We start from the raw sequence: 23,600 nt of genomic DNA on the forward strand, positions 1-23,600 counted from the left end.
CGTCTGAGTCGCGGCGGCGGGATTAACGGCAACTTTGGGACTTGTGAAAGACGCGGCTCCGCTGTTGAGGAGAGGACACGGAGAGACGCGCACATCTGTGCTCCGCCTGTCACACGGCTGACTCCGCCCCTCACGTCACTCTGGGTTTATCGTCGCAGAAATCCTTTGTTACAAAGTCATTTCTAAACAGAGTCAGCGTCTTCGCCGCGACATGAGAGGTCGACCTCTCATCTGGTTTGTTATATTCGTCTCCCTGCTCTCGTGCGGAGTGGAGATGCCACTTCATTGGCTCAGGAGTTTCCTGACTCTCCAAGCTGCCAGTTCTTTGGAGGACAGACACAAGCCACTTACTCAAAGAAGGTGGTCCATCCGTTCTCGTCGGTCTTGGTGGCCAGCAGTCCCGAGCTGCCGTGGTAGGTCATCACCGCCAGCTCCTGACCTTGGGCGGCCACGGTCTTCAGGGCGCTGTTGGTGCCCATGGTGAACCAGAAGGTCTGGCCGTCAGGGGCCATCAGCCACAGAGGCATCCCCGTGGAGTCCCGCCTGATGGTCACCACATTCTTGTTCTTGTCGGCGATGCTGGCCAGGTCGCCGGCGCCGGTGTAGGTGAGGTTGTAGAGATGGTCGCCGGTGGTCAGGCTCTGGGTGAAGATGTGGCTGCCATTGGAGTCGAAGAGGTAGAGCTCGTCGTCGATGGGGGAGGAGACCTCGTACATGCTGAGGGGGTTCAGGTACGGCTTGTTCTTCTTCACGAAGCGGATGCGAATGTTGGCCAGATCTGCCACGAAGAGTTCCCCGTCCGGACACACCGCCAGAGAGGACGGCGCATTGAGCTTAGCGTCCTTAGCGTAGCCGTCATCGCCAGAGTAGCAGTCGCAGTTGGCGTCGTTCTTGCAGTCGCAGCCGCTGGGCGCCCCGGCGACCAGGGAGATCTCGCCGTTGGTGGACACCTGCCGCACCCGGTTGATCTTCTTCTCGTCCGACTCGGCAATGTACAGCACCCCGGTGTGGGACACGGCCAGACTGTTGGCGGACTCCAGGGTGGCGTGGACGGCGACCTTGCTCATCAGGAAGTGGTCGATGCCCGGGACCTGGCAGTGCATGGGCCGGCCCGCCACGATCCGGACCTGGTGGTTCTCCGAGATCTGCAGCACCACGTTGTTGTCCAAGACGAAGAGGGAGTTGTCCATGGGACTGACGGCCAGGTCCGTGGGCCACTCCAGGCGCACCTGCGGAGCAGACAGAGACTGTACTGAGACAGAAAAAACTGGCGCCCAAAGGTGAGAGCGGCGGGGCGAGCGTTTAGCAGAGGCGCGGCACGGCGGGGACCAGGAGTCCACTCGCTGGTCTTCTCCATCTGCTCATGAGGCCGTCCATGGAGAAGACGCACTGCTCTGCTAACGACGTTTCAGGCTTTTAACATATTGGGACGATAGGACTCTCGATACTAAAGGATCTCCCCAACAACTGCTGAAGCAAAATGACATGAAAATATGTTTTAGGTCAACAAGCTGACAAAGACAGCATGATAACAGCCTGAGAAGGTGACTCCTTTCTCTCTTCATGACGTGAAAGGTCACCAGAAAACAAGCGAGACACAGACCAAGAGGGAAAACGGAACAGAAAAAATAAAGCAGTGGCTTCAATCATGACACATACATCAAGTCGCCAACACAACAAACCACAACACGAGAATATCGACTCTCCTCTCTAAATATCGGCTCTCCTGAGAGTGAGAATTGGAGCCAGGACTGGGCTCCTGGCTCAATATGGCTGCCCCCGCGACCTCCGCCCAGATCGCCAGCCTTACATAACCCACGTATCCGTGGCAACAGCCCCGAGTGCATTTACTCTGGAAGCGAAGGGGAGACTTTCAATTTCCTAAAACCCATTCCTTGTCAACATGGTGGTTAAATATTTCATGAGGCGAGTGCAGCGGCTCCCTGGAGCTGCTGGAAGGAGGTGTCCCCGCCACTCTGACTGATGAGGGGATATTTCCCGAGCCGCCGGATCACAGCCTCCCCGTTACTGAGGGATTGACATCAACATGACTCAGGACTATTTTTAGACCAGCAGCAGAGTCACGTGCCCGCTCACACTGGCGTGCGCAGGCAGGAGACGGCGGTGTCGGTCTGACGTTAGCGGTAGCCGCTAACACCCTGGATCTGTCTGACCCCGCATCCGAGGCACCAAGAGAGGCGACAAACTCACACACGCCACAACTGAGAGGTACATACGTAGACTTCTGTTGGAGACGCTGTGAAGCACTGCAGAGTCCAGTTAAACCGGGGCGAGAGGGAGAGCAACTCCCATCCCGCCAACACTGGGACACAGGGACAGGAGTCTTCAGCTTGGGATTCTCACAAGTCTGAGTCACTCTACCGAGTCACTGACAGACACCACGCGCTTCTGCTCATCTGGCTATGGAGCTAACGTGAGCAGCGGAGCGCCCCCTGGTGGACACCAATGACACCACACGTTCTGAGCCGCACTGAAGGCGTGAGCGAGTCGATCGGAGTGAGTGGGACGTCAGTGGAGGAGGCCGTGATATGGGTCAGACGGTACCTGAGAGATGTCCATGATGGCGTCGCAGCTGAGAGGTCGCGCCGAGGTCAGGTCGTTGAAGCCCAGGAGGGTGGAGATGATTCCGTTCTGGTCGATCCGGCGGATCATGGTTCCGTCCACAAAGAAGACCACCCCGTACTTGTCCACCGTGATGCCTGAGGGCAGAGGAGGCCATGGTGTGACAGGTGAGGTGGCCAGGCTGGGCCCTCGGTACCTCTGGGGTTGTTGAGCGTGGCGTCCACAGCTTTCCCGCCGTCGCCGCAGCGGCCGTCGTCGTACGGCAGACACTGGTCCCCTGTTCCCGCCACCAGCTCCAGGTTCTTCGCCACGTCCTTCACCACGTTCAAGGACTTGACCTTGAAGACCTTCTTGCTGCTGGTGTCCGACAGGTAGACGGCGCCGCTCACCGGGCTGGTGGCCAGGTAGTACTTGTGCGCCGGACTGCTGCTGCATGCACAGACACAGAGGACGTCAGCTAACGGTTAGCAGCGCACACGCTCAGCTCAGACCATGTAGTGAACCTTGGCTCAACTGTGTTCACTTTCACTTTCCAAAGCTGCATTCCTGCTTTGTGAAACCCCCCGCGACACACACACTTTAGACCCCACCCACCCAGTGACCGTGTGTGCGACCACTCGCTCCAGCTGTTTCCACGACAACCATGCTAATTGGATGCTGCCGCGTGGCGCAGCACGTGCGGCGGAGCGCTCGCCCACCTGGCGGCGCAGCGCAGCGCTCCACCAGCAGGAAGCAGCTTCCTGGATTCCTCGGCTCTTTGACGGCGCGCGGGAACGTGAACTTTTCATTCTCACTTTGACTCCATGTTGCCTGGGCTGACGTCGCGAGCCGTGATGGGAAATCAATCGATGGCCTCCAGAGGCAGCCGGCGGCGCCGGGGAGCGAGGGTTCCCTTGCCGCCACCTGCCAGCCCACATCAGGTGGCGCCGGGCGCCGTGACCTCGCCACGCTTTCATCTTTCCTTTGAACTCCTTAGATCTTGTCAGTTCTGCATTTCAGCACATTTCTATCCTCATGGTTTGTTTGGGATTTTTTCTTCTGATCTTGCTTCTTCACTAGAACTTCCCTCATAACTCAGTCCAACGACCTGCCCTTTGTTCCCTCATGAAAAGGTTCCTGAGATTCCCTCTTCATATTTACAGTATATTCTGATTTTTTTCAAGCAAACCCTGAAGGTGTCGTTTCTTCCTCATTCCTCTGTCTTCCTAACAGCACTCGCCCGCGCCCCCCGGAGGAGCAGCCGCCGCAGACTTACCTGTGTCTGAAGTCCTTATTTCTGCCAGAAGCAGCGGAGCAGAGAGACGTGTTAGTGGACAGAAGCAGAGGTGAGTGTCACGTGACCGGCCCGCCGGTACCTGAGCTCCAGGACGCTGGTGACGTTGCCCGTGGTGAAGATCCTCCTCACGTAGTTGAAGTCGCCCACGTACAGGCTGCCGTCCGAGCCGCAGGCCAGAGCCACCGGCGCCAGCAGCTTGTTGCCGTCGGCCAGGCCGTTGCAGCTCGGGCAGGAGATGCTGCGGCGCCGGCCGTTGCCCATCACGCTCCCGATCACCGGCGGCTGCTGCGAGATGAAGACGTTCTCGCCGTTGCCCTTGTGGAGGATTCCTGGAGAAGAGACACGAGAGAGAGCTGAAGCAGCCGCAGGAAGAGAAGAGGCTCAGGAAGTGAGTCAGACTCACAGAGGGAGGTGGCTGGCATTCACACTCTGACTCCAAGGAGGAGTCTGTTCTGTCATGACTCTGAAGCTGAACTGAGGGCATCACACGCAGCACAACAAACTCACGAGTTGATGCCCGCTGTGACTCGCACGTTGATGGCTCTTGAGACGTCACAGACGTCTGTGACTTGACTCTCAAAACTCCTCTCAGACTCACGGATCCCCAGAGTCAGAACAAGAGCAGCAACTTGAGTTGACTCTCTGTGAAACGTGTGTTGATCACCTGACTCACTCTGTGACTCAGCCACCAACGATCCCTTGAGCCAAGTGAGTCTCGAGCCCGGACATGACAGTGACTACACAATACGAGTCATAGGGACTCACTCAGTGGGAGACTCGCCAGCTGCCGCCCCAAGTGAGGCGAGGCGGAGTGAGTCAGAGTCACTTCCTGTGCAGCAGCTTCACTCTGACTGGCTCTCCACCTGTATTTGGAGGTGGAGTCAGTTGGCTTGACAGAGCACAGTGAGTCTGACGGTCCTGCAGCTCCCAGTCTTGTCTGGTCCAGAGGTTGCCGTTGTGTTTTGCTTTTCCACTGTACACCTGACTGAAGATTCCCTTCTCTTCCAGTAGCACAACTGATGTCGACACCTTCCTGTTGACCTCTCAGCTTTGATGTTCATTTACATTCTCATCTGATATTTTCTTGTTTTCAATGTGATTCAAACTCATTTTATTATCTAAATTTGGGCACGTCAAGCAGATATCAGCACCACATTTTTAAACATTTTGAAATTGTCTTGTTCCATCAAACATGTGCAACTTTCAAGGTTCAGCTTCCTGAGGAAGCAACCTCACCAGGATTCTGCCACGTGTATTTACCGACGACGAGGCGTCGGGAGCCCGGCGACTCACCGCTCTGCACGTTGAGGGCGTGATGCTTGTCGACGGTCCAGCCGCCCAGCTTGGAGGCCATGGTCTCGTAGCCCTGGAGAACGGCCGTCCTCTTCTCCCACAGGATCAGGTCGGGACACGACTCGTACTCAAAGCCCACCGACACTGTGGGGGGAGGAGGGAGGATGAGCCAGCGCGCCAGGCGACCGGAGGAGCCCGCCGGCGCTCACCAAAGGCCTCGGACAGGCCGTAGACCTTCTGGCTGTAGACGTCCGTCTTGTCCCACACAAAGTCGTAGAGAAGGTTCGGGGCAGCAGGGAACCACTTCCTGAAGAGGCGGCCCTCTACCGCCACCATGAGGTGAACCTTCATCAGGTTGAACGGGATGGTGGCGTGAGTGAGGGTCACCCGCAGAATGGACTTGTAGCCGGGGGTTCTGCTGCTGAGGTAGCCCAGCTTCATGTCGCTGCCCGGGATCAGGACCTCCTCCTGCAGGGCCTGGAGAAGACAGGAAAGCTAGGCTGAGCGCCGGCTCACCACCAGGGGGCTCTGCAGAGCGCTCGCTCACCTGGATCTCGGGCACCACGCTCCCCCTCTCGGAGCAAGATCCGGCGAAGGCGGTGAGCGGCGCCGGCGTCACGAGCGGACTGGGCCTGGTGAAGCTGCTGAGGTCACAGCTGGCGATGTCGTTCTCCTCGTGCCGCATGACGATGGTGTCCATGACGAAGAAGCGTCCCCACGGCAACCACAGCGTGTGCTCCTGCGTGATGAACGGGGAGCGTTCGAAGTGCAGCGCCACTGCGATGCCGCCGTTCGACAGCAGGTCAAAGCTGGAGGAGTAGAAGGTCAGAGAGGTCAGCCGAGGTCAAGGAGAGACTGGCCTCTAAGACTTGGCTTTCTATATCGCTGAAGAACCAAATACATAAAGAGAAAAGACAAATCTAACACGAATAACGTCAACTTTCAGGTGAGTGTTGTCAAAAACCAATGAAAGTGAAAACACAACCGGGACTGCTCAGCGGAGAGATGCAGTTTACCGGGTTCCTTGAACGCACCACAGGTGTGGTCTGACTGCTCATGTGGCCGCGTGGCATTAGCACGTTAGCTCGTCCGCTGGTCAGTGGTCACTGAGTGCAAAGGAGGCCTGTCACCACCGCGGCGGTTCCTGGAGCTGGCCGCCCAGCAGGAAGTGACATCACCTCCTGATGGAACCAGAGAGCGATGACGTCATCGCTGTGTTGTGGGTCTGAACCTGATCCTGATGTGACGGAAGGAGCCGGGAATGAAGCGCTGAGAGGGAAGAGCGTGGGATTAGGAGCGGCAGGGACCGGACGGCGCGGTGGCGACCAGGAGATTAGACTCTCTTCTGCAGTCGGACCAGCCGAGGAGGATGTGAGCACGGAGCAGTCACTAACCAGAACCAGAGGCAGCCAGAGCCCACCGTGGAGAACCATCTCTCTGGCCTCCTTCACTGATGCCGGGAACTAGAAACAAACTTCTATCTGCGTCCAGTGTTTGATACTTTTGACGTTGGTTAGCATTAGCAGCTACACTAACCGCTGCCGTACAGCACACCACACGTGGGGCCTGACACGTGATGGGGTCCTCCCTGAGTCGTGCGTCCATCTATGCCAACCTTGGTGGTTCAAGGTCACGGTGGACGTCATCGCGTGATGGATCGGCTGCGCGAGGACTTGCTATTTCAAAGCAAGAGGACAGACTGAAGGAGAGGCAAAATACGGCTCCAGTTAAAAGACCAACTTCCATCTGTGCCGACTCCTCGCCTCTTTCATTTGGCATATTTCGCGCCCCCCGCCCTTCATCCCCCGCTGCTGGAGCATAACTTATGCGAGCACCAGAAGGGCTTTGTTTGAATTCTCCGGGAATTGAGCCGCGAACTCGGCGATTGTCCCGGACGTTGGCTCACCTTCCGTCCTGCCGAGTGACGGTGTAGCCGAAGGCGGGGTTGTTGATGAAGCTGATGTTGACCCCCACCAGAGGCGTGCCGTCCGAGGTCACCACCTGTCCCCGGATGACGCAGGCGTGGCTGTGAGGAAGAGAAGGCCATTAGTTCTGCCCCACCCACTTCATCATACAGTCCTGGACACACAAGCAGGTCCACCACACTCCAGTGGAGTGGAGCGCCAACTGTGTCCTCGTGTCAAGCAACTCCACGCTGGAACCCAGGCGGAGCTCAACTGTCAACTTGCTTCATGGATCAGCATCTGGATGGCTCGGGTCGTGTTTATACGGACGACGGGATCTTGTTCCTGCCGCCCGCAGGAGTCTATTCCACATCGCCTGATCAGAGTCCCTCACAGACAGCAGACCCAGGAGACTCCGCGGCAGAATTAGAGAAGCTCCCATCAGGATTGTTGCTGCTGATGAGTTTGTCATCGAAATGATGTAAAAACATGCACTTTAAATCATTTGTATTCAGACACGTCTTCATATCCCTCTTCAAGAAGGCAAACGATAGAAAAACCTTGCAGAATGCTGCATTCGCCGGACGCGCTGAAATGTTGATCGGAGCATCCCTAGTCATAATGTTCCGGCCGATTCCTCCACACTCTCAGCAGCGTCGGGATGGCCGGGCTTTGGAAGGGCAGAAGAGCAACGCCGGATTTCTGCCGGCGGATGAGCAGATAACGCCGCCGCAGCCGCTCATTAAAACGAGGATTTATCCGTTTCCATGAGCCAAAACAAGAGGCAGGAATAAAGGAGTCCTGTTATCAAGGTCTCCACCTGCCGCATAAATTAGATCCCATCGCCGGTCTGCGCCGATCGATGGCAGGAAGAAGCCGCCGCAGCATCTGCAGGTGCCGTAAAGGCCGGTGTTGTCGGTGTGACACACCTCCAGATCAGACCGGAGACTCGCCAACACGTGGCCGGCGCTGGCAACAGTTAACAGCAGCATGTTGGGGGCACCTTCCCGGTGGCAGGAACCCACTCTTATGTTAATGAGGCCGCGTCTCCTTCAGGGGACCTTGACCGCCCGCCGCCCGGCCTGTAAACGGCGCCGAGCGGCCCGATTAATCATTCATGCCCGCAGTTCATTTTCCGCCGGATCTTGAGATGTGGAGCAGAGAGAGTGGGACCAGCAGAGGAACATGGTCCCGGGTGAAAGCAAGAAGGTTTCTAATCCTTCGTTCTTCCACTGAAGGAGAAACGAGTCAAATCAGAGACTCGCCGCTCACTTGGGCCCGACATTAACCCATGAGTCACACACCTCTGCTGGCCTGAAGCTCGTGAGCCTCTGAGCTCTCTGCTAACTCAGTCAACCTGAGGACGGACTCGCGGTGCTCCAGTCCGGCCATCATCACGTGGCGGCTGCCGTGTCACATGACTAGCTGCTGAAACATACGGCACCGCCGCGAGCCGCGCGAGCGAGCGAGCGAGGGACAAACCGGAGTTCTGCTAACAGTAATAGCGTGAGCTGGCGTCTCACTCTCCACGAACCCACTTCCTGTTTCAACTTCTGTCCCGAGGATTTCTTTATTTAAACGTCCCTTTCTATTGCCTGGTCCAATTGTTTATAGAATTATTATTTTAGGCTCTAACTTTTGATGATGATGTCACGTTGTTAACCAGCGGTCTGGTTTCTGCCTTTCAGACGAGCGGGAGACGAGCCCGAGTCCCGGGGAAGGTGGCGACGCCTCTGCTGGATGTTCCTGGGAGTCTGGAGACCTATCTAACCCTGAATCAGGACCCAACATTTCCTCCCGGGTGCTTCTTAGTTTCTAGTTTCCAATGAGTTAACTTGCATTGTTTTCAGTGAAATGTCATCAGGCTCGAGTCGTGCATCATCAAATGCCTGTGAAGGTTTGATGGCGGCTCTACTCATGCTGGAGATGCTTCTGTGTGCTTTGTCTTTTAAGTGTTTTTTAAGCTTTTGATTCAGAAACGTGAGCTTCCTTCCCGAGGCCAGCACGCTGCAGCGCCCCCTACACCTGGCTGAGCGTCAACACCAGCCCACTCAGGTGTTCAATCCCCATGTCGCGCAGCAAGAGCGAAACTCCACTGCTAGCTAGCGGCAGGCTTCTAGCTGTTTACCAGCGTGATCTGGCGGATCTCCACGTGTGGAGAGTCATGGACGCGCTGTGACTGGTGGAGAGTCACGGACGCGCTGTTACTGGTGGAGAGTCATGGACGCGCTGTGACTGGTTTAGAGTCATGGACGCGCTGTGACTGGTGGAGAGTCACGGACGCGCTGTGACTGGTGGAGAGTCACGGACGCGCTGTGACTGGTGGAGAGTCACGGACGCGCTGTGACTGGTGGAGAGTCACGGACGCGCTGTGACTGGTGGGGTGTCTGACGCTGGTGACTGGAGGAAACCGCTGATGAGTTTCACACTGTAAACAACCGGTAACTAAACTAGCGGAGGAGGATTTTGCCGTGAAGCTCCTCCCCCTGCTCCCCTGGTCACAGCGCTTGGCGAACATGAGCCAAATAGCTTCACAGGGATCCAGCTTCACCTGGTTCTATGTATTTCATCAAGAGTCAAGGCTTCGTTTATCCTTAGTTTGAATGAATGGACGTTTAAATGAGTGACAGTTTAGAAAACAGATGCACAGCTGATACAACTGTTGCTTCACTTGCGTCAACATATGAGAGAAGATGAACCAACTGCAGACATTTAGCTGGTAGTCAGGGAAAGAATCAGGGTCAAAACATGGATGTTTTTTCTCGTGAATCAGGGTCAGCTGAGTGAAACAGCTGCCCAGGAGACTCCGGCATCTGTTACCGTGGCAACAGTTCATCTCTGTTAACCATTAGATGTTGGTCTTTATAAAAAGTTGTTTTGCACAAATCGATGTGTACAGCTTGTTTTTTACAAAGCAAGATGTTAAGGCTGTCGTGCCTAAAGGGGAGGGGCTGGGGGCGGGGCTTTGGACTCCCTGATTCCCAAATCCTAGCCCAAAGCCTGAGTGGCAGCAGGCAGAACTCAGCTGCATGTTCCCTGTAACCGTGTTCCTTTCATCAACCAAAGGCATAGAGGCGCCTCACTTCCGCCGCTGAAACACCACTGAAGCCTGACACTTATTAATGCATACCTGCATTAGTAACAGCCGTGACTCACCTGCCGTCAAAGGGGTTGGACGCCCGGACCACGTGGGTGCTCTCGCGGCCCACCAGGAAGCGGACCCGCTCGTAGAAGGTCTGCAGGGTGGCGTGCGAGGAGGACGCCTGCGTCTCTTGGATGATGTCCAGTGGGTCTGGCGAGCCCACGCACAGAGCCGTGGTGTGGCAGGCGGACTGGAGGCAGCAGTCCGGGTCCATGCAGTCCACCAGGCCGTCTGGTTGGAGACGATGGGACTCAGCGAGGGACCACCAAAAACAACCCTTACTCTGATGCCACTGGTAGCCAGGGGTGTGTCCTACCTCCGTCGTTGTCCTTCACGTCCCCGCAGGCCGTCTCCATGGAGGTGTCGCAGCCGGCGCCCCTCCAGCCCAGCTGGCACACGCAGTACCAGCCACTGTTGCCCAGCGTGCAGCGACCGTTGCCGTTACACAGACCGGGGCAGCCCTCTGCACGACACAGACGGAGAACACACGTCAACGCCCAGGGAGTCGGGATGAGCCACAGTGAGACACTTCTGAACGGAAGATTAGCATGAGGACAAGCTCGCAGGGAGTGGGCGGGTGGGTGAGCCCCATCACCAGCCCACACACGTCATCGCCTCGATGGCCTCTTCATGAGCAGAAGTTCTGAGGGGGGAAGTGAGGTCTAGCGTCATCATGGAGTCGGGTCATCCCGGACTGCAGGGATGCCCAGAGTCTCAGAGAAGCTGAAGTCAGCGGGCAGCGGGTGAGCGGTCGAAGGGGGCGGTATGTCTGGTGAAAACAGACCCTCAGTGGACCGGGATCACTGAACCGACTCCTCATGCCGAGGAACCTCAGGAGAAGAGAGATGCCCTGAGCTACTGGACCTGCAGCGATTCTTCTGGTCAGAGAAGGCGAACTAAAGCGGCTCGGTTTGATACAATCCTTCTGTCTCTCTCCCTGTTGTTAGCACAGATTAGCTGCCCGACCAGAGTCAGGAACAGGTTCTAACGCAGATATCAGTTGTGACGATTGTCGGGGAGATAAGAGTCTGTGCCAGTGAGGAGCAACGTCTGAGGACGACAAATCGTTGGGGGGGGGAAAGTCCTTTACCTCCCCGTTCTCTTGCCTGAAAGCGAATGTCTTGCGAGTAACGCAACTTCTCACTAAGTGAGCGAGGAGAACACACGGAGCTGGAGCGTCTCTGATGAAGATCCTCTGGGCTGGCAGCCGCTCACTTTAATTGGCACTTCAGTTGAAATCCGAGCCCCCACTGAGTTCTACGGGGTCTGCCGAAAACCTGATCCAAAAACTCTCGTCCGCCGCCGTCCTGCCAGGCGCTCCGCTGAAAGACCGTCAGCGCTTCCTGTTCCTCGCGACACATCTCAGAACTCACGGAGCCCACGGATCAGAAGCTGTCTCAGACGGAAAACTGAGCTTCTCTGACTACCAAAACACTTGGGCCGTCGGCAGATGGTGGTGAGTCGCCGCGGCACAGCGAGAGCGAAGACACAACAAGACGAGGAAATAAAGCAGACGCCAGAGTGAGAGTGCTAAGTGCGGGTGAGAAAACGGTGATGGGAGTGGGCGTGGCCAGAGCGGTGGAATGTTGGTTGGAGTCACGATGGATGTGGAGCGGGATAGAAGGAAGGAAGAGAAGGAACAATGCCGTACCTTTCACTACCTTATCCAGATAGTGAGCTTGGGAGATAAAAGACAGACATATAAGGGTCGGAACAGAGGCACTTCCACGACTGGCAGCACCGAGAGAAAGGAGCACATTCACGGAGCAGTCATGCATTCGAGCAACACAACACCAGCACGTGGGATGGAGGGGGGCGGGGGGAGGGGTGAGACAGAAAGTGAGCGGATGGACGTCTTAACCCGTCCCGGGCGAGGCGTGTCAGGAGGGCAATCACCACAATTGATTTAAAGATCTTTGGCTCCTGGGTGGACGGCGCTGAGGAGCACTCCAGTCTGTCGGCTATCTCGACGTGATGAAAGGCCCATCAATAATGCACGGCGGCGATATGAAACATTCAGGCGGCACTCGTACAGCGGAGGGGGAGGGGCTTGCTCACCCCCGACACTGAGCTGGGCCCGAGCTGCAGGCGAGACTCGTGGAGTCTGGAGTGGGGGTCCGAACTCCGACTCCAAGTCCGAGTCCATGAGCCAGACAGCGTGAGCGGCTCCTGGAGTCACACGCATGAATGTCACTCTTGAAGCAAATGAAGGACTTGCTCTTCATGAGTCCCTCTGTTTCTACTTTGGACCCTCACAGATGGCCTTTCTCCCGACTCGTGGACTGACCCTGAGTCTTTGTGACTCGAGAACAAGAGTTTTCTCAGTCTGGACTCTCTTGGAGATCCAGAGGAGACTGAGTGTAGAACCTCCGCTCCTCCAAGAGATGACAGCCGTCTCTGGCAGAGGCCCCGGGGCAGACCCAGGCAGGAGACATGGGACGAGGCATGGGGAGACACTGAGTCCCGCCTGACCTCAGAGGAGAGGACGAAGAGGTCAGCCAGCTGCGAGAGATGTGTGGAGAGGCGGCGGCGCTCGACCCGCTCACCCGTTGAACTCATGAGGTGAAACAAAAGGAGGGCGAAAGAAAGGATGAGGACGAGGAGGAGTTAAAGAAAGGACACCTTAGCACATTCCCACATTAAAATGCATGATCCCCCAGGAAAAGCCGCTCATGCTTTACCGACTTGCACCAATTCAATTAAGCATGCCTCCGTCCTCTGGCCCGGTCACACATCAGCAGGCAGAGCTCTGTGGCCCCCCCCCCCACACACACACCCCAGCCGGGGGCCTACCTATGGTGCAGTGCTCGCCGTTCCAGCCGGGACTGCACTCACACTTGCCGTCCTTGCAAGTGCCGTGCTCGGTGCAGCGCGGGTGACACGCCCTCTGGTCGCAGCCGGGGCCCGTCCAGCCGTCCTCGCAGCGGCAGGTGCCCGACACACAAACGCCGTGGCCCCCACAGTCGGCTGCGCAAATCTCTGTGGGAGCAGGGAGGACAATGGAGTTAGAGACGAGGCGCTAGCTGGTCCGAAAACCCTGCCCCTCCTTTTGTGATGGAGCCAGTCACCAAGAGAGGAGAGCGGTGACCATTCTGCTGCCTGCACGTTGGAAGCGACTCCTCTTTGCCTTCCTTGTTTCGCTCTTTGGTCTTGTGTTTCCTTCTGCTTTGATCACTCTCCATGTCGCACCCTTCTTTCTTCACTTTGCTTCGCACCCAGATGTGTTTCCCACATCAGTTTCACACCGCTTCATCTTCTCAGGTGGACCGTTAGCTCGACTTCTTCTATCAGAAGGTTCTCATTCTCTTTTCTCCGCTGCAGCTTTGTTTCTGTGACCTCTCTGTCAGGACCTTCCCATCCTACTGCTCTCGTCTCCAGCCGTGGGCTGCTTCTCTGAGGCTTCAGGGTTTCCCTCCCCAGGTTGATGAGGAGAGCCCAGCGAGGTCCCAGGTCATGGCATCCAGGGGTGTCTGGGAAGACTCTCAGGGAGGAGACCTCCCTTTGCAAGAGGCTTAGCGGGTCATGTGGAACAATGGCTGTGCACTCTTGGATTATCAGGCCCAGAGAGCCACAAAATGGTCCATTCAGCCTCCAGCAGATGCAAAGGTGAACCCTGTCGGATGCTCTTAGGTCGCAGTCCGTCCTGGCCTGTCGCCCGTCTAAGCCCAGCCTCCCTCACAACTTCCAACTGCACTGAGCAGCATCTGGCCACATCGTGGTACGTGTGACCCCACTGAACCCGTGTGTGTGTAGGTGTGTTTCTGGCCAGTGGGAGGAAACTGGAGTGCAAACGAGCTTTGCTCCACTGGTCTCAGAGCCCCCAGGTTTGTTGCTGGACTACGGCCTCCTGCTGCCCCCTCGACCCAGTGGCAGTCAACCGTACACCAATTCGCCGACACAGCATCATTGCTAGTGTGCTGGCAAGGAACACAGGTCGGTACAGAAACACACAGACTCTCGTCAAACTGCGAAGACTGGAGCCGACTTCAGGAACAGGCCAGGATGAGGCCCCTGCTGGTCCCTGCAGAGACGCCGCTCAGCTCCCGTTCCATGCGAGGACGTGGGTTTGAGGCGTGCGATTGCAGACAGACGAAAGAATCTTGATAGGTTTCTTAAAAGCTTTGCGTCTCCTTCTCTGCAAGGTTATACGCAGCTGGCGGTGAGACCTCGGCGCCCAGCTTGGCGGCGCATTGGACGACAGACTGCTCCACAATGAGGGGGATAAAGACGGATAAAGCGCCGCCTCGTGATCATGGTTTACACAGCTCCTTCACCGCGAGCCCAACTCAGACTAACTGCCCATTTCCCTCTCGATCCCAGGGATTACCCAACAGGTCATCGCGGCTGTCGGGAATATGAAAGGGGCTGCCGAGCGTCTCACCGCCGGCTCCCGCTCTGACTACAGATGAAGTGTCGGAGGCGACTGGAGGTGGGGGCGCTGCCTGAAAGTCTTCCCTGACTGGGCTCCAGACTCTCCTCTCCTGCTGAGCAGGACCCGCCTGGAGGTCTCTGTGGCTTGGGAGAGCGACACGCTTTTCACCTTGCTCTGATCCACACCTGACTTTTACTCATCATCACCAGTGCACAATGCCGTCTTAGAAAAAACCCTCTCACAATGAGCGTCTGAAGGAATCGAACCTGCGCACATGCGGAGACTGACACAGGCGGCCATGACATGTCATGTTGGGCTTCCCTCAGGGAGGGCTCTGCACATTGAAGTCACATTCAGGTAACCATGGCGACAGACCCCCTGCTGGGCCTGTTGCCCAGACAGTCCTGGGTTCCAAATGTGGTCAGGACAGTTTCCTCAGGAGCCTCGTCACTGGGGCGTCCCCTCCAGCGAGACCCCTGGGCTGGACATTACGCCTGAGAGTGGACTGAGAGAAGACTGGTTGTTCGGGGTCGTCTCAGCCTTCAGCAGCCTTCCCATCAAGTCACAGTCATTTTGGGACACCTGAGTCGACAAAGTCAACCTTCTGCGCGGCCCGCTTCTCACAGGGAGCCAGAAGCGCCGCGCCTGAGATCAGCAGCGCCGCTTGCTTCCTCTCATGTCCGCGGCTTCCAAACATATGTGCGCAGGTGGAGGAAACAAAGTCAGTCAGGGCCACTCACGCAACATCCAGTGCCACCAATCTCAAGTCAGAATGACCGACGAGCAGGCTTTTAACTAGAGGGCCTTTTTTAAAACTGCAAAACATGAAAAAATGGACGCCCTCCAGCACTCCAGCCCTGGCACCCTGTTTCCTCCGCAGGACGCCATGAACGTCTCATGAGTGCCTGTACAATGTCCAACTCTCAGTGTCATCTCACTGCTTTACATTAAACTGCGTTTCTGCCCGGTGATTTCACCGAATATGATCCAAATTCACAGATTCTCCAACCTTTCACAACCGTATTTTGGCCATCGCGGTCGCCATATTTGTTGACCGCCACAATCTGAGTGGCAACACTGGCAGCATGGAAGCTGCTACTGATGGGGTGTGTGACGCTGCTGACAGGAGGAAACGGCAGATCAGTTCCACACTTGAAACGGTCCTTCACTAAACTAACTCACTGCTTTCTAATGGGAGGAATATTTTTTACAAAGCAAATTGTTAGCTGTCAGATGTTGACACGGTGTGTTGGGAGGGGGCGGGGTTTTGGACGCCCTGTTTCAAAATCCTCGCTAAAAGCCTGCAGACGAGTCAAGGTGACTGGTCTCTGGCCTCCGACTCGGACTGGCCGAACACATCAGGGAAGACAAAGCAACCTGTCCAGAACCAGAGCCGCCAGGTGGGGTCAGGCGTCTTTGCTCCGTTTCCTGGGTTTGTCAAAAACACAGCTGTAAACAGCTGAGGGACTGAAGGAAGCTGCGCTGAGAGCTGCAGCAAGACTCGGATCAGAACCAGAGCGCAGACCAACCGTGGACTCACCTGTAGAGCAGTCATGACCGGTCCAGTTGGGGTCGCAGCTGCAGGTTCCGGAGTCGGCCAGGAAGGCTCCGTGTCCCGAGCACTGGTCCATGCAGGAGGCCCGTGGGCTCTCGCATCCGGTGCCGCCCCAGCCCACGAAGCAGTGGCACTCGCCCTGGACGCACACGCCTCGACCCGAGCAGGTGGGGTCCAGACAGTCCACTGTAAGAAGAGATGAAGTCAGAAACTCTTGTGGGGACCAATGCTTGGAAACACACCGACTTGTGGTGACATTCTGGCCGGTCCCCACTGGTCCAACCTCAAACCTCCAGAGTCCTGGTTCAGGTGAGCCATGTGTTTAGAGGGAAAAGGTGGTCAGGGGAGGTCCCCACGAGGACAGCGGTACTAGAGAGTGGGTTGGTGAGAGAGGTACCAGTCCAGGGTGTGTACATGTTTGCGCCCTCATCACTGGATTCCTGCCACTTCACTGTGACAGCGCTCACATGACCACAGTGGCTGGAGGCTCCGCAGCCACCGCTGGAGTTTCTCAGCCTCTGGGGATCCAATGTCGCTGGCGACAGAGACACTTTCTTCCCGGACACATTTCCTGCGCCGGCGCCGCAGATGGTAAATGGGCAGCGGCCACATGTCTGAGCGCAGCGGCGCCCTTTAGCGGGAGGGAGTCGGCGAGCGGGCCTCGCAGCAGATGGCGTGGGCACCGGGCACAAAGATCAGAGGCCGGCTGACAGCACTCTCTCTCCTGGCCATTTATCATCGCGCCTGAAGGTCGCGCCGAAGAAAGGTAACCATGCCAAAGGGCCCTGGTCCGCATTCCCTTCCGCTCCTCGCGGCCACCACCCCGCCCAGAATAGAAAGGGGGCGACGGGATGTCACAGACCCCCATTTATCAAAGCCCCGCTCCATTTTTCATCCTGAAACGAGAGGCTTCAAGAGCTGTCGAGCACAATGGCTCCTTCCATCCTCTCTGCCGAGGCCGCGCCACGAAGGAGGCGCTGCGGCGGGTAGGCTCCATTGTGTGGCGCTAATGTGGCCATGGTCACCCCTGAGAAGGTGCTGCGCTCCAGATGGTCCTGAAGACTGAACCCACCACGGCACTCACTGGAGCACGGGTTCCGCTGCCCTACACCCATTGATTGTGGCGGGACAGAAACCAACCGAGCACTCGAGGGACGGTGCAGACACTCACCTTCTTCACAGTTGTCGCCTTTGTAGCCCGGATTGCAGATGCAGGTCCCCACGATGCAGGTGCCGTGGTTGCTGCAGGTCACGTCCACACACTGGCTGGTGGGGACGTCGCACTCCGAGCCCTTCCAGCCGCTGTGGCACATGCAGCGCCCCTTCAGGTACTGACCGTTGCCACTGCACAGCACCGGACAGGCGGCTGGGGAGAGGGACACACAGGTTGACCATCCCACCCTGACGCCACTTCAGCAGCGAGGTCTCGAGTCAGGCCCTCGCAGGAGCCATGCTCAATCTGGAGACAGCGCACGGCTGCAGCGCCATCACACCCCACCGCTGGCGCCGATGGAAGGAAAGAGGAAGTAACTCACCCCGCCCGCAGTCGGGGCCCAGGAATCCCAGGAAGCAGCGGCAGGTTCCTGCCACGCAGTCTCCGTTGCCAAAGCAGTTACTGGGACAGTTGTCGACGGACTCTGCCAGAGAGGGGGCGACAGTGAGGGAGCTGGAATCAACACATAAGAACTGAGGGAAAGGAGGACGAGGGCAAAGCCCAGACTCTGAGGTGGGGGACCAGCAGCGACCAGACGCAGTCACGCTCCGTGCTACCAGAGCTGATGAACAGGTCGCGCACGTCCCCACCCGTCACATCGTGCTTCCATCTGCAGCCCCCCACCAGCTGGAGCTGTCTGTCTCCTGGGGCAGCGGAGGACGGTGGGCGCCACACGCTGTAGTGCAGGTTCAAAACACAGAGCTGAGCGGCGCCTCGTCGATACGGGTGAGAGGGAGTGGACCCTCACACATTGGTCTGACACAGTCACAAGCTTCTTCACTGAACTCAAGGTCATATGTCCAATCATCGTAGAGAAACCTGGCGGTCCGACTCCTGGTCCAGGCTCCGGACATGGTCATCCACCACATCACAAGCGGGTTATTGACCATCACCATCGCAGGACCATCATGCAGTGCAACAGTGGAAGCCAGACGCCTGAACAATCCAGGTGAGGTTCAGTTCGGAACCAGAAGCCTGCAGAGTCTGGAGTGGAGCGTTTGTGTCCTCCCTGGGGCAGAACCCTGGCCCCATCAGTCTCCCGTCAGCGTGAAGGAGAAGCTGCAGTGGAACCAGGATCAACAAACCTGAGTCAGACAAACTGTGGCCGTCTTGCATGCGGCACGAGGTGAAGGCCTTCCTCGTCACGCTCGCTCCTTAACTATTATTGAGGACGGCGCTATCGATCTGGTGAAGTCCAGCTCTGCCGACGGTGCACTTCTGGCTGCATGAATATCTGTTAGCCACACGCTCCACGCAGGCCGCCGCATAAATCATGGATTCGAGCAGGCTCCATTGAAATTCATGGCCCTTCGTGTCTGGGGAGCTAAGCTAAGCGTGTGCGAGCGTGCTGGGCAGGCGGGTCTCCTCGGAGAGTGGAGGAGGGAGGCGTCCCGGCACCGACTGGCGGCTTCACGCTCCAGAGGGCTTCAAGATGCCGTTTGGTGTTGCCATGGAGCCGGGTGACGAGGAGCAGCCGGTTGAGAGGCTCGGACGCTGCCCCGGAGCCGCCTCTTCAGAAGAGACGCGGGCGACTCGCTGGATTAACCCATGAGTCGCAGGTCAGTGCCGACCGACTCTGCAGTGCTGGAGAGTCAGAGCTCCACCTGGTGACTATCTTTGTGTGGGAACCAGCTTTAGGTGTTCCAGCTCGGTGGGTCTACACTGCTCTCCATGGCAACGTTAACATGAAGCCTCACACCTGCTTCATGTTTGGGCTGGACCTTGATGGCAAAAATGATCATCACGATTATTTGGATTCCCATCACAATTATTCAAGTGATTTACGGCTCTGCAGTCATTGAAATTTCACACTGTATTGCTCAAAGAACTGGAATAAAACAATGTGTAACGGTTGTATTGAACCTTCATCATGGAGGTGAACTGTCAACAGTGGAGGCAGGAGACAATATTTCCAGCTGAGCTTCTGCCGTTCTGATGGTGCTTTTTCAGTCATTTTTCATCATGAGTTTGTGAGAGAAGAAGTCACTCCTCTGGTTCTAAACTTCCATATTTGAGCTGAGGATCTGATGCTGAAAACCATGCCGCCGTGGTACAGACGACCGAGTCGGGTGCTATCAGTGACTCAGGGTGGTTTCACACAGTGGACTCTTGAGACAAAGCTCTTTCAGCTCAGAAGTCCCAGACGTGAACACGAGCCAGTCGGGTTTTGGCCGCGGACCTGATCCCGACTGGAGACCTGCACCTCGTCTCGGGAAACTCTCAGCGGGGGGTGAGCTTCTGGCCTCAGGTGACTCGGTGCTAGACCCCGGAAACTAGGTGTCCAGCACGACTCCACACAAACGTGATGGATGCTGGGCAGTAAAGAGTCTGATCGTTGTCTGGGTGCTTCTCAACAACTTCTCAGACTCCCACAACACTGAGGTGAGCAGCATCGGCTGCAGGAGACTGGTGCTGGGGAACAGGAGCGCAGCGCAGCGGTCCGGGACTCGCCATGTGTGCTCCTGATGTTACTGACAGACAGAGTTGCTTCAGTGAATCCCGCTGCGCTCTGCAGTCACTGCTGTGATCTGCAGCTGTCACTGCATGAGGAGGACAGTGAGGAGGAAAGAGTTACTGAACACCACCAGACCATTCATGGATCATCTCTGAGGTCTGGATCTGGACTTCACTGACTAAATCTGTGGAGGACATCGTGTGAGGCGCAGACGTGCGCAGCTGCACAGCAGGGGGCGCATTGGACGCGAGACAGAGTCCGCAGTGTGAAACTGGGAGGCCTCACTGTGCCTCCCAGTTTCAGAGGCACAGTTTCGGGTGCATCGGGACGGAATGAGAGCAGCTGGAGTTTGGATAAATAACCGTTTCATGGCGATTATCAGGTTTTCGTAATTAAAAATTGGATTCATTGAGCAGCCCTACTGGTGAGTCAGAGCTCCACCTGGTTACGATCGTTGAGTAGTGACTAGCTTTAGGTTTGTAGGCTGGTGAGTCTACGGTGGTTTCCATGGCAACAATGAGGCATTAACATGAAGCCTCACACCTGCTTCATGTGTTCACACACACGACATAAAAATGCATGAGGGGTCAGATGTTCGCCGACACCAGAGGCATGTGAAAACAACAACTGGCCGACTCGCAGTTGGGGGGCGGGGGAGGGGAGCTCGGCGCGGCAGCTGCGCTTCATACGCTTCTCCACCTCAGGTGGCTCCTGCTGGAGGTCAACTCAGTTGCTCCACGGCTCGAAACAATCCGGGCGGCCGGAGAGATTCAATTCCAGCTGAAGGGCACGTAGCCGGTGACCCACTTCAGAGCGCGGCCCGTGACCGGCTGCGATCTCTGTTGGCGTCACTCTCGGCTCTGCGGGGAAACGGACAACTTCCTCGAGCACAAGTGACAGGACAGCGGCGGAGTTCACCGGGAACAGATTCACTTCCAAGCAGAGGACAAACAGAAGAACGGCCCGGAATCCCACGCCACAGCAGCCCAGAGCGAAGGCCCAGCTTGTCTGAGGGGTGGCCCACTCCTCCGAGTCATGTGACCCACATGGCTACACACAGCTCATCACGTTTCCTCACCTCAGCCTTTCTCTCACGGCAGGCGACGTTTGTGACGCTCAAATCCGAATCAGAGCTATGACCAACGTCGCGACGTTCCGGACTCACTCACCTGCCGAGGCTAGCTACACGCTCACCATGTTCCTCTGACCAAACCAACCAGCTTCTGGTGAGGAAGGGTTAAGAAACCGTCTCCATCGATCTCACTGAATGCTGCGTCCGTTAGCGCCCCCTGCTGCGAACCCCAGGAGCCTGATTCAGGATGCATTACACCTCAGATGCCGACCTTCCAGAACAGGAGATGGTTGTATGCAAATGGATTCTGCCGGCTGAACACCGAGTCGCACTCGGGCTAATGAGGATATTAGGATTCAGCGACTCGGCGGCACGACGGGAGAGTTGATGTCCCGGTTTGCTATTTTTCATCTTCACCTTGATTAACCGCCACTTGCTGCGGCTGTTCCCGCCGGATTCATCTGCAACTCGGCGGCTGGATTACGGGCGATGCCTGCCAGTATGCATCATCTCACCAGCTGCCACTCACGCCGCCGCTCACCTATCGCCGTGGTCAGGAAGGACACGGTCTCCGTTTCCTTTCCGTCGTTGTAGATGGCCACGTGCCAGATGCCCGAGTCCAAGTACTGGATGAAGCCGGTGTCGTGCGCGGTGATGGGAACCAGGCTCCTCTGCAGCGCCGCCGGACCCTCCAGACCACGGACGTCCTGACTCAAGAGGCGCCGACCGTCCAGCAGCTCCACGAAATCAAACTGCAGGAGGAGAGACAGAGGTGAGGCAGAGGGACGGAGCAGCGGCTCCACGGGTGCTGGCACGCTCCGCCTGAAAGCTTTACTCTAGAAGATGAAGTCAGTGTTTACCAAATAATATCTACGCGGCCGGCTCCATGTCGCGGCTCCTCCATGAACACTAACAAGCGGCGCTTTCATGGTTCATGGTGTGCGCAGGGACGCCGTCCTCTGCCACTCAAATCTTCCACTTTGACGGAGGAATGTCAGACAAACCGGCGGCGCCGAAGACGGGCCTCGACGTGAGCGGCGCGCATGCTAACGCTGCACTCGCAGCCGCTGACAACCAGGCTAAGCAGAGGCTGCTTCGGTCAGGGACTCGACTGCTGCGACACCTGAGGCATCGCTCCGTGCATCTCTGACTGAAGAATAAATCACAGGAATTCAAAGGAGGGAAAACAGGCATGGCAAATTTGTTGAGTTCGATCTACAGAGAAAGCTCAAGTCGGCGGAGCAGCCAGTCAGACATGATGAATAACACGACACGACTCGCGCTGAGCCGCACACAGACGGGAAATTAGCGCCAAGAAAAATCTCTCTCTTTAGCCGGCGAGTCTGGGATCTTCCCGTGATTCATGGGCGACACTGGACCCGACCCTGTCCCGCCGTAAATTCTGTTTTGTGCGACGGAGACAATGCAGAGCTGTATGAACGAGTTGGTATTGGCCACGTGCACAGCCATAGCTCTCCCGCAGCAGTGTCGCCATTTGTTCCCCGGAGCGCGTGTGACACGGCGGCGAGCTCCGACGTCACCTTCTAAAGATCAACGACAGCTCTAGCGCTGCGCCCACCTCGGGTCACGTGACAGAAACGCTGCGAGCACGTTACGACGGCAGAGGCGGAAGCATTGTCGTTGCGGCGGCGGCGCCACCTCTGGGCCCTCACCTGCGTGTGCGTGGGGGGCAGACCACGGCGTCCGTAGATTCCCACCAAGGCATCTTTGCTGAGGGACACGTTGAACTTCAGGTACATGGGGTGATCGATGAAGACCTGAGACCTCCAGAAGATCCCGGCGGGGATCTGCTGCGCCACCTTGCGGCCCACGTCGATCTCGCCCATGTCGATGTAGCTGTCGTCCGGGAACAAGCCGTCCAGTTTGCCTGTGGGCAGTCAGGAAACATTCAGCCCAACTAGTGACGAGCAGAACCACACAGCACGGTCCACCCCCTCAGTTCCTGCTGCACCTTCCCTCTGGGTCCCCACAACCATGGTGTCAGGCCTCTGAAGTCACGCTTCTGACTCCGGGGGTCTTTCTGGACCACTCGCTGCCTCTCGCGCGGGTCGAGGAGGGCGGTGCCTGAGCGACGCCCCGGGCACAGACCCACTCACACGCCACGAGCTTCAGATGAAAGCAGAATGAAGCACTCACCCACAGCCCACCTCCACACTGACACCAATATATATCACCAGTCCAACCTAAGTTGACTTTTTGCTCGGCACCAGGAGCACCATGAGGCCCGTCCACAGCTGGGTTCGCCCGATGCCGCCATAAGGGTGATTAAACTGTGAGAACATCAGCCACCTAAAAGAGCCCAGATGCTGCAGGAGACCCCTCCTATCACACTCAGAGGAGCCCAGACATCTGCTCGCTCGTGTCGACGTGCCCATTTCAGCGGCGGAAGCGACCGGAGCCGATGTTGCGGCGAGCCCCGAGGACTCGTGGCAGAAGCGGCTCCAGGAGGAGAGCGACGCGGCAGATGGCGGCGCCCCCTGGCACGGACCGGCGGACCAGTCTCTGGAGCTGCAGGACGGTCAAGGACACGTATGCCAGTGTGAAGCACGAGCCGAGGATGATGATGATGATGATGAAGATATGATGGTGGTGATGAAGATGTGATGATGATGATGCCACTATGAAAGCACGCCATTTTAAAACGCAGAAATCGATCAGGGTCAAGCTGGGTTTGACCTCTGACCTCAGCAGACACGGCCTAGCGGCTGAACACG

The 23,600-nt window shown here is 57.0% G+C and overlaps 1 protein-coding gene across 12 annotated transcripts in view; it reads right to left on the bottom strand.

Moving 5' to 3' along the window:
• tenm4 (teneurin transmembrane protein 4) overlaps nt 1-23,600 on the bottom strand; it is a 95,811-nt gene that overhangs the window by 19,941 nt on the left and 52,270 nt on the right. For 5 of the 12 annotated variants that reach the window (XR_008412776.1, XM_053846880.1, XM_053846872.1 and 2 more), the window contains 18 exons: nt 22,539-22,753; nt 21,407-21,617; nt 17,661-17,762; nt 17,297-17,491; nt 16,111-16,311; nt 12,992-13,177; nt 11,850-11,876; nt 10,515-10,661; nt 10,213-10,429; nt 7,059-7,178; nt 5,700-5,961; nt 5,362-5,629; nt 5,153-5,296; nt 3,939-4,188; nt 3,839-3,859; nt 2,780-3,012; nt 2,566-2,720; nt 352-1,229 (listed from right to left, as the gene is read on the bottom strand). Coding sequence is in view for 11 of the 12 variants with exons in the window: in XM_053846880.1 (XP_053702855.1) it covers nt 352-1,229; nt 2,566-2,720; nt 2,780-3,012; nt 3,839-3,859; nt 3,939-4,188; nt 5,153-5,296; nt 5,362-5,629; nt 5,700-5,961; nt 7,059-7,178; nt 10,213-10,429; nt 10,515-10,661; nt 11,850-11,876; nt 12,992-13,177; nt 16,111-16,311; nt 17,297-17,491; nt 17,661-17,762; nt 21,407-21,617; nt 22,539-22,753 (3,832 nt within the window). In the remaining variant the exon portion in view is untranslated. The remainder of the gene's footprint in view (nt 1-351; nt 1,230-2,565; nt 2,721-2,779; nt 3,013-3,838; nt 3,860-3,938; nt 4,189-5,152; nt 5,297-5,361; nt 5,630-5,699; nt 5,962-7,058; nt 7,179-10,212; nt 10,430-10,514; nt 10,662-11,849; nt 11,877-12,991; nt 13,178-16,110; nt 16,312-17,296; nt 17,492-17,660; nt 17,763-21,406; nt 21,618-22,538; nt 22,754-23,600) is intronic. The other 7 variants (XM_053846891.1, XM_053846844.1, XM_053846899.1 and 4 more) reach the window with 5 other exon arrangements.

The sequence above is a fragment of the Synchiropus splendidus genome, chromosome 1 (assembly GCF_027744825.2).
Source record: "Synchiropus splendidus isolate RoL2022-P1 chromosome 1, RoL_Sspl_1.0, whole genome shotgun sequence".
Taxonomy (NCBI): domain Eukaryota; kingdom Metazoa; phylum Chordata; class Actinopteri; order Syngnathiformes; family Callionymidae; genus Synchiropus; species Synchiropus splendidus.